At 55.3% G+C, this 15,236-nt stretch overlaps 1 protein-coding gene across 3 annotated transcripts in view; it reads right to left on the bottom strand.

Moving 5' to 3' along the window:
• PRRC2B (proline rich coiled-coil 2B) overlaps positions 1 to 15,236 on the bottom strand; it is a 76,065-nt gene that overhangs the window by 21,791 nt on the left and 39,038 nt on the right. For all 3 annotated transcript variants that reach the window (XM_054726728.1, XM_054726729.1, XM_054726730.1), the window contains exons 10-14: positions 15,104 to 15,194; positions 11,807 to 11,999; positions 9,901 to 10,216; positions 8,193 to 8,392; positions 5,249 to 5,444 (exon numbers count right to left, since the gene is read on the bottom strand). In XM_054726728.1, coding sequence (XP_054582703.1) covers positions 5,249 to 5,444; positions 8,193 to 8,392; positions 9,901 to 10,216; positions 11,807 to 11,999; positions 15,104 to 15,194 — 996 coding nt within the window. The remainder of the gene's footprint in view (positions 1 to 5,248; positions 5,445 to 8,192; positions 8,393 to 9,900; positions 10,217 to 11,806; positions 12,000 to 15,103; positions 15,195 to 15,236) is intronic.

Genomic DNA, 15,236 nt, shown 5'->3' with positions numbered 1-15,236 from the left:
CAGGGACGGTGAGCTGCCCCCCCAGAGCCTCCACGGACGGGCTGGCACTACCTGCTTCAGAGCCTGGCAAGGAGCCGGGACAGGTTTCACTCCTGCTGCTGCTCACCCCGAGGCTGAGAGCAACTCCACACTCCTACAGGGGGCAGCCACACCTACAGGGGGCAGCCACACCTACAGGGGGCAGCCACGCTCCCACAGGGGGCAGCCACACCTACAGGGGGCAGCCACGCTCCCACAGGGGGCAGCCACACCTACAGGGGGCAGCCACGCTCCCACAGGGGGCAGCCACACCTACAGGGGGGCAGCCACGCTCCCACAGGGGGCAGCCACGCTCCCACGGGGGGGCAGCCACGCTCCCACAGGGGGCAGCCACACCTACAGGGGGCAACCACGCTCCTACAGGGGGGCAGCCACGCTCCTACAGGGGGCAGCCATGCTCCCACAGGGGGGCAGCCACGCTCCCACGGGGGGCAGCACGCTGCGTAAGTAACAGTGCACTGTTAGGTGGCCTGGGCAGTGTAGGCCCTGCCAGACACCAAGGCGCTGGGGATGCCCCTCTAGGCCTCTCTGTCCCCAGCTTTCCAACATGGGAGTCCGGCTGGTACAACTGATATAAAAGGTCTCGTCGGCCTCAGTCTGTGGAGAAAAAAGATCTGACTTTCCAAATATTTTCTTCACCGTCTATCAACAGCCACACATTTTGCTGTGCCCGCCCTTTAAGCTGAGCCCGGCGGGACTGTGGTTCTCCCTCAGGCCAGGGCTTCCCGCTTCCTCTGGCTGTGGGCCCCACAGTCAGACCGAGTCAGGGGGTGGTGGGGACTCTGGAACCCCAGCATCACACAGCATTTACCACGTAGTGACGGAGGCAGGCTAGCCTGCTCAGCGCTGTACGTCGGCCTACTGGTGGCAACATCCAGAGCCTTATTCCCGGACAAACCCTCCCGCCACAGCACTTTCCACCACGAAAATGCTGGACAGAGTCCATCCAACCTGCCCGCAGAGCCGTGGGGCCCGGGACACGCGAGCCGGTGCTGGGGCTGAGCTGGGGCTCCCTCGCGGCCTAACCCACAGCTTGGTCTTCAACACACTCACGCGCAGGAAGGGGCTCTGGGCAGCGCAGAGCCGCAGCTGGGATGCTGGTAAACCGAGGCCGCAGGGGCCGTGTCCTCCACACCCGAGCCCGCTGCTTTCCTCAGTCCCAGCACCACGGCTCTTCCTCCTGCTCCACAGGCCAGCGTTCACCTCCAACAGCTCAGCTGTGAACACACTGTGGTAGCAATTATCCTGGTAAATACAATGCCAAGAACCACGAAAAGGCTGGAAGACGGGTAATACAGTCTGTTGTAACTTTAAGCTTTCACCCGTATCGACCGTGAAGTTGCAAAAAAAAAAAAAAAGTAGTTGTTGAACCTCTTTCTAGTCATAGTTTTTAGAAATATGGGTGATTCCAGTTAAGGATCAGTTGACCAGTAATCTTTGCATTCTAGCTTCTTCATTAGTTCCATCAATGTAATTAAACCAAGAATCTTCTTTACAGCCATGTAAGTGACATCCGTCCGTGGTGAACCTTAGCAGAGGTGTTGTGGTATTTTTGCATTGGGTAATGGTGAACTGGTCTGAGAAGTAATGAGATAGAAAAAATCCTTATAAGAACACTGGTGCCTGGCCAGTGTGGCTCAGTGGTTGAGTGTCGACCTATGAACCTGGAGGTCACGATTCGATTCCCAGTGAGGGCGCAGGCCTGGGTGGCAGGCTTGATCCCCAGTAGGGGGCGTGCAGGAGGCAGCCAATCAATGATTCTCTCTCGTCATTGATGTTTCTGTCTCTCCCTCTCCTTTCCTCTCTGAAATCAATAAAAATATATTTAAAAAAAATAAGTTGGTTACTTCACTTATACTTTGTGGGATCTTCAATTATGCCGGAAACATTTGTATAATCCTCCAAGGCTGGCAAAATACTTTTTTCTGCCCATTCTTCTTCGGAATCACTTTCACGGCAGATACCATCACATTTCTCTTTTGCCTTCGAGACGGTCTAATGTCAGACTCATCTCTATCTTCCGACCAAGGACTATCTTCCAGCTGACTTCCGAAGCCACCCGGCCAATCAGAGAAAGTGCACGTAATTCACGCAAACATTCTTCTCTGCTGCGAAGCATTTTTTAAAACTTTTGTCATAGTAAGAGGTGGACGGACAGAATTAGATGTATTGCTCACTCATCTCTTTAAATACTGATTGACAAGTTGAGAAATACACCCGAAGAGGAAAGCTAAGGACGGCCGAAATCAGCGCAGAGCAGTGAGGCGGTTTGTACCTGAGCCTAAACAGTCTACCGCGCTGTTCGCGCTCTCCATTGCTTTCAGATCTTAGAACCACTGACTTCGTGTAAGTGGAAACACGAGTACATTCGTGACCTGTCAGCAAGGTGTGACAGGCAGCTAAGAAAAACACACATGCTTTTGTCCAGGCAAACGACTAAGTTTGCGTCTTGGCGTTGGCCAGGGTAGGGGACCACCCGAGAGGGATGGACTCTCACCCAAGCCATACTGGGTCCCCCCAATAAGTAGGCTCTGTCACAAATGAACGTGCAACCCCCAATCACCAGGACACGCGTGGAAAGCAACCCACAGGTTATACACCTCCTCACGAACTTCAGATAACAGAATAACCTGTTAAACACTAGAAAACTATGTTTTCAATGACTAAAAAGCATAAAAGGAATTAATAATGACAAAAAATATAACAGATTTGAGAAAAAATTCTAGTGATATAATCACTGAAATTAAAAACTCACTGCACAGTAAAAAAAAAAAATGGCAGAGTAGACACAGCTGGAGAGAAGACTAAACTGGAGTGAGTGCTGAGGCATTTCCCCAGAAGGCGCCTGAGATAACCTCCCTTTCATATTTAAGAGACTTGAACGACAGAATGAGAAAGTACGAAAACTCCCAGGGCAAGTCCTAGGAAGGAAGGCTACGAAGAATGAGGAAAGTCAGTATCTGAATTGATAACGACAAGAGAATGTTCCAGAAGTGATGCAAGACATCTATCCTTTGACTCAAGCCCAGGAGTCCTCAGCAGAACGAAGGGCGCAGGCGCAGAGGTGGAGTGAACACCGCACTTTCCACAGCAGCAGGAGCCAGAAGAAGTGCACAGGCCATGCCCTCTACACAGACGGACAGTAGCTGCCAACCTAGAACGCTATACCCAGCTGTCCTACCATTCAAGAGGGCGTGGCAGGAGACTTCCAGGCACAGGAAATCCGCCAAAAACCTTTTCTGCAGGGCTTGGCAGGACACACTTCATGAAGAAGTGAACCAAACCCAGAGGCAAGGAAAAGGATGCAGGAAACTTGTAAACACACAGGCAGATCTGAACACGCATAGACTGGGTACAACAACCAAACCACCTGGTGGGCATAACCACAAGGAAAAACTGGCGTTCCAGGCAGAAGTAACAGGTAAGCGACGAGGTACTGAGTTCAGGTTGGGGTGAAGATATTGGTTAGCCTTTGCTAAGTCAGGGCACATGTTGGAATTTAAGGTAACTTCTAAGATAGGAGAAACAGAATGTACAAGGCAAACAAAAAGATAGGAAAACTTGATCCAAAAAAAAGTAAAAGAAAAGAGGGACAAACAGAAAGTATGCAATAGGAGAGTAGAAAATTCAAACTTAATAATCCCACTACTTCTAAAGGACCGGCTTTGGCAACAAAGGAACAGGCTTTCGGAGTGGGTGAGACCACACACACTGTACAAAGATGCGCCCCCCAAAAGGGGCTGGGAGAGGCTGGCCGCAAAGACCGGAAAGAGGATACCGAATGATCCCTAATCAAAAGAAAACGGGTCCCGGCAGTGTGGGCCGGTGGTTGAAGTTGACCTGTGAACCAGGAGGTCATAATTTGACTCCCGGGCAGGTTGCAGGCGGCAGCCGATGGGCGATTCTCCTCATTGATGATTCTGTCTCTCTCCCTTCCTCTGTGAAACCAATAAAAGTGTATTTTTTTTTAAAGAGAAAGAAAACTGGAATGCTATTGCTATCAGACAAAGTAGGCACTAAAGGTAGGAAGCGCCATCAGTGGTAACAAGGGGGCGCCTCTGGAGAGAGGAAGCAGACGCCGCCAGGCTCACAGGACCGGACAGGCTCCCGGTCACAGTGGGGACCTGCACACACCTCCGAGCCGCCGAGTGAGGGAACGAACCACTGCGATGACACCGATGTTCCCACAGCACGACCAGCAAGCTCAGCTCACAGCCACTTAGAGAGCGTCTATTCGTTTCAAGCAAACATAGAATGTTTACAGAACCCAGCAACCATATATAGCCACAAGGAAATCTCAGCAAACATCCAGCAATCTAGATCGCGGCCAGGTTGGCACACTCCGCCCTTGAGTGAAATCCGACCTGGCGCTTGTTTTAAAAATGGCTGCACAGGAAGCGAGGGCGCGCCCGCCCACTCCCGTCTGCAGCTGTGTCTGCGCCGCAGCAGCAAAGCCGGAAACAGCATTCGCCGCCCGCATCACGGAGACCGGCGGCCGGCCCGGTCTCTGCCAGGCGGCCCACATTCACCAGCAAGCAGACACTTTAGAAAATCACACCATCAGGACAATCTTAAACTCTATATATTTGGAAAATTCACACCACACCATTAAAAAAATCATAATCAAAAAAGATGAATCAAAATCAGACTAACTTTTAGAACTGTGTGAGAGCAAAAGTGCTTTCTCGGGAAATTCACAGGAGTTCACAGCTCAGGTGATAGTGATACTTAAATACTTCTATCAGAAAAGCCGAAATAAATGAGCTAAGCATCCAACACAATTAGAGAAAGAACAGGATAATTTCAAAGGAAATAACAGGGGGAAAAAAATTAATGAAGTAAAAATAAAATAAAATTGAGATATTAAAAATCCAAAAGCGGCTTTTCAAAAATGACTTGAAACAAACCCTGGCGAAGACTAATCAAGGGAAAGACAGAAGGCAGAAGAACATTAAGAATGACAGGAAGGGCCAAAACAGCAGAGAAGAGACATCAAAGTTAAAGCCACTGGACACATGATCTTAGGACTCTTCCCAACAATGCTTTGTGACAGACGTATCACCACACCCTCATTTTGCCAACAAGAACGTTAAATCCAGACTGTCATGTGACTTGCAGAGGAGGCTGGAGTGGAATCCCATGGACCTAACTCCCGAGGCAACATCCTTCACACCCCCTGTCCGGGGGCCCCCCAGCCCACGGAGCTTACCCGAGGGGTGCAGGGCCGAGGGGTAGAAATCCACCGGGGTGCGAGTGGGCGTGATCCGCGGGTCCATGTAGGAAGGCATCATCATCCACCTGGGGTCGAAGCCCAGCATCTGAGGGTGGTGCGCGTAGAAGGTGCGCTGCGGGTGGGAGGGCGGCGGGTACACCTGCGGCCAGTGCTGCATCTTGTACAGCTGCTCCTGAGCAGGGAGAGAGCCGTTAGACAGGTGCTGCGGGCAGACGGCACCCCTGCACACGCTCACCTTCCAGCAGGGGCACAGAGGGCCCACCCAGGACAGAAGACCGAGAGGGAGGGGTGAGCGGCCGCTCGAAGGGGAGACGCAGTGTGTACGGCTCTCAGGCTGCGGTCCCTCCCAAACCCGTGGGCAGTTGTGTCATCATCACAGCGGGAGCCTGTGCTCCCCGCACGCCAGGCAGCCTGGGTTTTCCTCGGACCCACGCCTCTCCTGGGTCTCCTGGAGCGGGCGACTGGCCAGCACACCCCTCCCAGGGCTCTCCTTGCCCACCACCCGCTGAGCTCGGTCCCCAGCTCTCCCTCACCACTGCCCCTTCACCCATTCTCCACTCCCCGGGAGTGATCCTCACACCTCTGCTCACGGCAACCCCACGCTTCAGAAGAGCCTCGATGGTTCTCCACAGGGTGGCACGTCAGCCACAGGGTCCTCTGGATCCTGCCCGACTCCCAGCTGCACCTCGCACCCTGCGCCCCGCTCCTGCCTGCCTGCCCGCGAGACCTTGTAACACATGGGAGACTCTGTCTGGGAAGCTCCTGTCCCCCCCCTCCGCTCTCTCCGCTCTGACATTCTCCCTTCGCAGCACCAACAACAGGCCGCGATTTTCCACTGCCGGCTGCTCACCGCATCCCAAGAGCCGGAGCCCACGGGAGCCCTGTCCCACCACGACCGGCAACTAGAAAACTCGGCACGAGCGGATGAGCACAGAGCGTCAGCAGCAGATTCAATACGAGCCTGGAGAGGGCTCACTGAGGACCCTGCTCCCCATCCGTGGCCTCGGGGCGGCCTCCCAGGTGCATCCGGAGTTGGCAGCTGGCAGGACTCGGGTGCAGAGCCCAGCTGCGCCACCCCCTCCCATCTGCAAACAAGAGGGCCGCCCACCAGCTGGCGGCCTGGGCTGGATCCCCGGTCGGTCGGCTCCATGGGCGCTCAGGGCGCTTTCTGAGGAGCGCTCAGCATTCCATAAACAGAGCCCTCCCAGCCCCACGGCGGGCTGCAGCCGCAGCCACTCCCGTCTAGACCCCAGGTCCCCAGGGAGCCGGGCTGGCCAGTCTGCTAGACGATGCCTCGGGAAGGCCTGCCCATCACTGCCCCCCTAGAATGACCTACAGCGCCTGCTCCGGCTGCGTCCGGCTCGAGCTCCTCTCACCTCCCCGGTCAGTAACTGTCCGCAGCCGTGAGCGCAGTGTCGCCTACAGCCACGCCGAAGCGCACCAGGGCAGTGGCTCCTGTCCAGGGCCCGGGACCTGGGGGCTCCTGGAATGCTTCCTAGGAGCCCAAGCAAAGCAGGGTCTGGGGGGAGGTGTGTTTTGTTTTGTTTTTTAATTGATTTTAGAGGGAGAGGCAGAGAGGGGGAGATTAAACATTAATGTGAGATTCACTTGTGGAATATAATGAACAACATAAACTGATGAACAAAAATAGATACAGAGACATAGAAGCATCGAATAGACCATCAAACTTCAGAGGGAGACAGGCAGGGGAGGGGTAAGAGATCAGCCAAAGGACTGGTATGCACGCATGTGAGCATAACCAATGGACACAGACAGAAGCGGGGTGAGGGCCTGTGCTGGGGGGCGGGAGCGAGCAGGGAGAGGTCAATGGGGGGAAAGGAGGCATATGTAACACTCTCAACAATAAAGAATTTATCAATGTGAGAGAGGAACATCATTGGTTGCTCCTGTGCACACCCCGACCGGGAGTCAAACCCGAACCCTGGGTACGTGCCCTTTCAGTGCACAGGACAACGCTCCAACCCACTGAGCCGCACAGGCCAGGGCTGGGGCAAGGCTTTAAAGGCAACTAAATGCGATTCCAGGAAGAGGCTCAAGACTTGATGTTTGCCCCGGGCACACACATTGTGAAACATTTTGGTTACTAGTAGTAATACTTTACTGCACGCCTAGATGCGGGCTAAGTAATGTCCAAGAATCGTCTGTTTCCCACCAAAATGCACTGCTCGTCAGTAATAAATCTGCTCACTTTTCACTCCTGTAAGACACACACTGCACACAGTGGCTCCCGTGGGACAGGGGGCCAGGCTTGAGAGCCTGGGGTGGTCAGCACGTTCCCCACGTGACCTTGTCCAGGGCAAAGGCGAGTCCTCTTAAGGTTTACGGAACACCAGTAACGACCTACCCAGAGGTCAGCCTACAGGTGTCGGACTCCCTCACTGCCACGCTGGCAGGACCCCGCTTCCTGGTCGACAACGACCCGTCTAGGCCACACACAACTAGGAAAGCGCACCACAAGGAGTGGACTCAGCGCTCTCTGGCTAAACACCGACAAACCTGCATCCTTCCCCAGAGCTCACACGCCTCCCGCTGGCAGCTCCACGCAACTCCCAGGCCGCCCTCGCTCCTGAGACGGCCCCACGGTGGGGCCACTGTCAGTGTCCGGAGCGGCCACGAATGACAAACCACTCTTCCAGCTCACCCACACCAAGTCCAAGGCCCGCACCCCCAGCTCCTCCTCGCTCACGTTAGACAAGGCCAACGAACTACCAGCAGGAGAAACCGCTTGGGGGATGGCCTGGAGCTCTGAGGTGCAGCCCCCGCCGCCGTCCTCCCTGGTGGGACCGGGCAGGAGGGGGTTCTGCTGTTTGCTTTAATGGAAGGGGCCTGGGAGGGGGAGGGGCCATCACCCAGCAGGCAGGCCCGTTCACAAGGGCCTTCTCAATGTCTTCCTGTTTACCTGCTGCTGCTGCTGCTGCTGCTGCTGGCGCTGGAACCGGGGAGGAAGTGACTTCTGGTACTTGCTGAACTCCTGCGCAGGGGACCCAGCCTCCCCGGGCCCCTCCTCACTGCTGCCGCTCTGAGCCACGGCCGCAGGAGCTGTGGGGGGCTCTTCGGAGAATGCGCCGGGGGCTTCCTGGGCAGAGAACTCGGGGGAGCCTGGAGAACAAACAACCAGAGAACAGGCTGGAGTGGCCGAGCTTACCAAACGTCTAACAGAAAGTCAGAGCCGGAAGGGTCACAGCCTTGAACCCTGGCACTGGCACGAGCTCGTGGTCCCACACCATCCCCACTTTAGGGGAGACGAAGGGCCCGAGGTCAGGTGACTGCCCGAGGCCACAGCGTTAGCAGTGGAGCGGGATTTGGGTCCAGAGGAGAGAGGGTTCATTAAACAGGACCCTGGAAGTCACACAGCCACACGCTCCATGGCAGCCGCACCCATCGTCCCACCCGCTGACTCACGACGTCCCAAGGCTGGGTGACCGGGTGGGCAGCCGGGTCCTTCAGCTGCAGAATGAGGACAGCAGGACAGCAGCTGCGCCTCCCGCCGGGGCTTGTGGCCATCAGAGATATGCTTCAACAGCGCCCGACAGCAGGAGGTGCTCCCCACAACTGCCCACCATCCTTCTCTCTGAAATCCCCTTCTTTCTAGCCCCCACCCCAGCTTTGCTCTTTTTTCCAGCTTTTCTCAAGTATAATTGACACTTGCTTTCTTAATTCGACTGCAGAGGCTCAGGCAGGGGAGGAACCCGCGGAGGCAGGCGGTGCAGCGCAGCGCGTCCCGAGCCACCGGACCCGCAGGCCCACGCCGGGACCCGGATCATCGCACCACGCTCACACCCAGGCCACCTCCTCCCGGGCGCTCAGCCCCGGGCAGCCACCTCCGCGAGACCGAGGCTGGCACGGCTTCACAGGATTTCAGGAGACGGACAGGGCGGCTGTCAGTTCCCCGAGTTCCTGGGCCAGGGAGGGCGCTGGGCGCTACCAGACCAGCAGGAAGACCCCCATCCGAGGGGCTTTCAGGGACTGAAACTTACATCAGTCCCTTGTCTCCTAAAAAGAGCTGGTTTTCGTTGATTTTTAAAAATCACAAAGAACATAGCTGATCGGATTCTTTAAACCCGCTCCGACACAGAGCGCTGTTCGACGTCTCTGACCAGCCGTGCAGCCCAGGCCTTGCAGCATTAATTCTGAAAACCGCGTGCACACAGGCGGGCTTCCTTCACGTCCAGGAGAAGGACCCTGTGCGTTTAGTAAGATGCTCAGCTCGCACCTTTGGCTGAGCAGGGGCAGTGATGACCGTGACCGTGACGACACAATGGGCACCGTTACCAGCAAGTGCACGCGTGCTTTCTGTGCCCAGAAGCTGTGCCAAGTGCTCTGCACGCATCACCCCGGGTGGCCCCTCCGCACGGAGGGAGGGCATCCTGTTCCCATCCCACTCCACAGATGCGGGACAAGCTCCCGCCGGGTGCGGTGCGGAGCCAGTCAGCGTGGACACAGGGTGTGAACCCAGCCTCTGACCCCGGCGGGGCTCTTACCAACGGTGCTTCCCAGCATCCTCTGGCTGTAGCCACAGGTGGTGCCAGGAAGCCAGGGAGACACAAACCGAAACGAGGAGCGCAGCGCCCAGGGTTTCCGGTTTGTGGGACCAAAGCCCCGCTTACCTTTGCGGACAGCAGGGCCGTTCTCCTGCGGCGGCGCCTTCTCGGGGCCCGGGGACCGGGGCGCCTCCTTCTCCGCCGGCCGCGGCGCCTCGCTGGCCTTCTGGGCCTGCCTGCACTTCTGGTCCAGCTGCTTGAGCTTGGCGGCACAGGCGGCCAGCCGCTCTTCCCGGGCCCGGCGCTCCTCCTCCTCCCGGCGCCTCCGGGCGCGCTCCACGGCCTCGGACATCTCCGACTGGATGAACTTCTGCCGGGGGGGCGGCTTGTCCTCCTTGTCCTCGACAGACTGCTGCCGGAACACGCTGCCCACGGGGGGCTTCTGCCAAGAGGAGAGGGTCTGATGAACCCGAGACGGGGCCGCTCCCGCCGCGGCCAGCCCTCCTTCCAAGGCCCTCGAGCACCTTGGAGCCGGGTCCGGCGCTAGGCGGACCTCGGTTCTAACCCTGCTCTGCCCCTTCGCTGTATCTGGAACGCGGTCTGGGCAAAGGCAGACCATCTGCAGCTTGGCTCATCTGCAAACGGGTGACACAGGAAGCCTGGGGAGTGTGGATGCCCTGGAATGTGGCCGACGCTAAGAAACGGGACCCGGACCCGCCTACACTCGCCAGGGGCACGAGATCAGGGCTCCGAGGCTCATGGACCGGAGTGTGGAGCACACTTTCACCATCTCTCCGTCACAAAACTGCTCTACTTCCCCCTGAAAACGCGTCAGCCTCGGGTATAAAGAGCCACGAGAAACTGAATTCACGGCCGGATACACGGTTTCAAGGCGATTCTTTCCATAAAGACAAAAAGGCACCTCTGGAAACACCTCCTGCGGATGCTCCCTCCCCCCGAATCTCTCGCTGGCTGCCAGTTACCGGACAACAACCAGAGGCCAAAGGCGCAGCGTGGAGCACGCACCCGGGGAGTTCTCACGGGGGTGCGGGAGGGAAGCTGCGTGCAGGGTGAACGGCAGCACCAATGACCCAGCCACGCGGTTCCAACAGGGCTGTGAGGGAGGCCCAGCTTCCACCCTGACCCGAGTGGCTGTTAGTTGAGCATCATCCCAGGTACCAAAAGGCGGCCCGGGGCCATGAGCTCTATCCCCAGCAGAGGGACGTGCAGGAGGCAGCCAATCAAAGTTTCCCTCTCACATCGATGCTTCTCTCTCCCCTCTCCCTTTGCTTTCTCTCTAAAAGCCAATTAAAAAATCTTTTTTAAAAATGAGAAAAGCAGACTATAATGCAGTGAAATAAATAAATAAGCTCACTCCAAGTTGGCACCTGGTAGCTGCAATGGGGAGAGTCCGTGTCATTGTTGAGATTCCAGCCAAAAAAGGAAACCTGGCACCTCATCCCAGGGAAGGATCAGACCACCCCAATCTGAGTGCATCTCACAGAGCCATGAAGTTAAGGGAAGGCCGTGCCAGACTGAAGGGGACGAGCGACAGGACCACCAAGGCAGGAGGTGACGCTGAGCTGGGGTCTGCGCACGAAGGACGCTAACAGCCCACCGGCAGCGCGAGGGCAGGGGCTGCGGCTGCCGTCCTGGCAGGGGGCACCGTCGGTACCAGCTCACACCACCGCGCCTGTCCGACATGCTCGCCAGGCCGGCACCGTCCCCTCCCTGGCTCAGAAAAAGTTTTCTTTGTATGTACTTCCACCTTTCCTGTAAGTTCGTGCCTGTTTCAAAGACGTTTCTCTAATTAAAAAAGAAAGAGCGATCTCCTCCTAGGACTTTCAGAAACCCAACCACTCAGCTCAGCAAAGTACAAATGCAGAGGCACCCGACATGACCCCTGGTCTTCTTCCTGGACCTCATGTCAAATGAATGTGGAGAGAGAGAGGGAGAGAGAGGGAGAGTGTTGGGGGGTGGGGAGGAGTCCCCCACTAATCACAGGCGCAGATCCCTCCGGTGCCCATGGTACCTGGTAGTCAGGGCCCGAGGCCCAGCTGTGAAGCTTCCTGGAAGGTGGCTGAGGTTCTGGCACCTTCCGGACGACACGAGCCATGCCCGCTGTTTCGCCCCAGTCCTTTCCTTCCTCTTGGGCACGCTTGGCGTCAGCGCTGTCCGCAGAGCTCACTGACAGCCCCCGCCGCCTCCTCGGGTCCCAGCTGTTCCTAGGACAACCGCAAGCTGTCAGTTTCCCGTCAGCCAACAGGGTCTGGCCTGCCCAGCCAGAGGGCCTCAGTCAGCTGTCTACACACCCATTTCCTTCATCGGAGCACACCCAACTCCCCACCCGCGACGGTGACAAGACATCCCAGAACACCAAAATTCAGCACCAACATTTACCAACTCACTCTCTCACACAAAGCTCCAAGCTCCAGCGAGGCTGTTCCACACCCATTACTTTACCTTATCGGGGAAAGGGGGGCTCATTCTCCCCCTTTTAAAGAGTTGAAAAAAGATTCTCAGAGGTTGGGCAGCTCTCGCCCAGGAGCTAACGGATTTGAAGCCGAACCCAGAAGGAGGAGCTTCTTTACTGCAGCCCTGCCCTGTGCTTTGCATTGAAGGCTCAGACTGCTCCTCGGCACAAGCGGCCCGCTGCAGGGCCACCGCCAAGAGCAGGAGGAGAAGGAAAGCCCCCGGTGCGGACGGGCCAGGCGAGCCCCGCAGGCTGCGGGAGCGGGAAGAGAAGGGGGGAAGGGAGCTGTGCGCTCACCTTCATGCTCAGGGCAGAGCTAGACACAGGCACGGGGCAAAGCGTGAGGACACGCCTGGGCCTCCTGTGTGCCCGGTCACCTAGCAGGAGTCCAGAGAACAGCGGGGCTCAGGTCTGGCTACTCTGTGTGCACGTGTGTGCACATGTGTACGTGAGCGGGGGAAGGTGAGGCACGTAAGGGAGGTTAGGAGATCACAGCCGGGCAACAACTGCTGGCGACTGCTGACTTCACGGTGAGAGGCAGGGAGAGAGACCACAGCAAGGTTTCTGATGCACCAGAAAAGCCGTGTCTTCAGAAGACAACTGGGCACAGTGTGAGGGAACGCAAACATGAGAGGAGGGCGCTGGCTGACCTCTGCATGGTCCAGGAGAGAAAGGAGGCCAGTCCCGTGGCCCCGACACAACGAGCAGGAAGGGATGCAGTCAGGGAAGGTTCAGGAATCATTACGGAGGGAAACGAAGATGTCGGAGGGACTCTGAGCTCCTTGTAGGAGTCTCTGGGAATTGGGCATCACCAGCCAGCTCAGAGAATATAAAAAAAAAGAGCAGGTTTCGCCTGATCAGCGCGGCTCAGAGGTTGAGCATCGACCTATGAACCAAGAGGTCACGGTTCGATTCCCTGTCAGGGCACATGCCCGGGTTACGGGCTCAATCCCCAGTGTGGGGTGTGCAGGAGGCAGCTGATCACTGATTCTCTATCATCACTGATGTTTCTATTTCTTTCTCCCTCTCTCTTCCTCTTGAAGTCAATAAAAATATATTTTTTAAAAAGAGCAGGTTTAGGGAGGAGGTGCCCTCAATCTGAAGTGTCCTTGGTCATAGCCAGTAGCAAAGCTGGTTCCATGTCTAACTCCTTCCGTTGAATATTCAATTAACACCAACTGAGAGAGACCAGAACCGTGTCCTCCTGCCCCAGTCAATCTGCCAAGTTCTATGTCTTTGCCTTTGACTAAATTCTTGGTCACATTTCCTTCTAAGCTCAGTGTTCCAAGCACTGATCCACAGAGAATCCCCAAGCGCATCGAGCGGCGTGAAAATAAAGAACAGAGCCTCAGTTAGTTAACTGTGTGCCATCCGAGCGGCAGAGCGTGTTACCAGCTTCCTCCAGAAGAGGGCGCTGACTCCAGGAGCTTAGAAGTGAAAGATGAAAACAGAGAGACTTGCACTGGACCATACACACACTCCATCAGTGACAATAAAACAAAGGGGAACATTAAAGCATTAGAATCTAAACAATATTTAAAAATCCCATTTTTGAGGAAAGCATAGTAAGTCCCATAGGTGATGTATAAAGCAAACAGGAAATGCCACATGAAGGAAAAAAATCCCATGTGCTGGTACAAAAAAAAAAAAGAAAAGGCAAATTAAAGCCACCAAAGGCGCTATTTTACAAGTACTAGTCAATAGTGTGGTGAAGGCCTGGGGTGGGCGGGGACTGGGTGGAGGGAGGTAGTGGGGGAAAATAGGGGACATCTGTAATAGTGTCAATAATACAAAATAAACTTAAAAATGTGATGATTATTTCTGGATTTAGGATTAAAGGATTTCTGCCTTATTTTTAATTAAACATTTTTTGTATTTTACAAAACATGTTATTCATATGGCTTTTAAACATATGCAAAGTGCAAAAATAAATAAATAAACAAAGGTACTAGCCAAGCCCGGCCAGCATGGCTCAGTGGTTGAACATCAACCTATGAACCAGGAGGTCACGGTTCAATTCACAGGTTGTGGGCTCCATCTCCAGTGGAGGGCGTGCAGGAGGCAGCTGATCCATGATTCTCTCTCATCATTGATGTTTCTACCTTTCTCTCCCTCTCCCAACCTCTCTGAAATCAATAAAAATGTCTATAATAATAAAAGCGTAATATGCTGATTAGACTGGACAGCCAAACGACCTTCCAGACAAAGCCAGGGCTGCGAGGGCCAAGCCCCTTGCAAGAATTTCGTGCATCGGGCCTCTAGTGTTAAAAAAAAAAAAGTACTAGCCAATACTACTGATATTATGATAAAAACAAGAGAGGCTAGAGTACAATGAAGTATTTTCCAAAGGGCATTGTGAGTAAAATTTGTCCAATAAAATGATCCAGAAAAAGAGAGAAAAGATTAAATTGGTCTAAGAAGTTTAGGAAGCCTGACCTACCCTGCGTAAGCTTCTCCCACCTCCCCAAAGATTCCCAGCATGCTTTTGTACGCACACCCCAGAGTGCAGGCGACCCTGGAGGAAAGGGGAAAGTTGAACCCAGGCGGTTTCCCAAACTCGCTTGGCCACAGAGGCTTCTGGAACATGACATCCATCACTCTGCAGAACACAGTCTACACCCCCTCAGGGAAGCACCGGAGCGGTGGTTACAATCACTAGGACCAGCCTGCCATGCCCGGATGCAAACAGAACGGCTTTCCCCAAGTTTAGCCCTCTCATCTGCAAAATGAAACAGTACCTGCCCCGGGAGGCTGCTGGAAACTAGGAAGTGCACTGGGCACGGGACCAGCACACGGCAGTGCCGCTAAGCATAAGGCTGCCCTGGAGCGTGCCCCAGCAGGAGTGGGGAGCCTTACCACTGTGGCCTGCCGTCCTTCACCACGTCCTCCTCCTCTTCATCATCACTGAACTTCAACTTCTCAGAATAGTCCACTTCCTCATGGAGGCCTGCAACAGGACGTGGGTCAGGAAGAACGAGAAGAGATGAGA

This window comes from Eptesicus fuscus, chromosome 15, assembly GCF_027574615.1.
Source record: "Eptesicus fuscus isolate TK198812 chromosome 15, DD_ASM_mEF_20220401, whole genome shotgun sequence".
NCBI classification, from domain to species: domain Eukaryota; kingdom Metazoa; phylum Chordata; class Mammalia; order Chiroptera; family Vespertilionidae; genus Eptesicus; species Eptesicus fuscus.
Note: the sequence above shows the minus strand (reverse complement) of the source record. Positions and strands in the feature narration are given on the sequence as shown.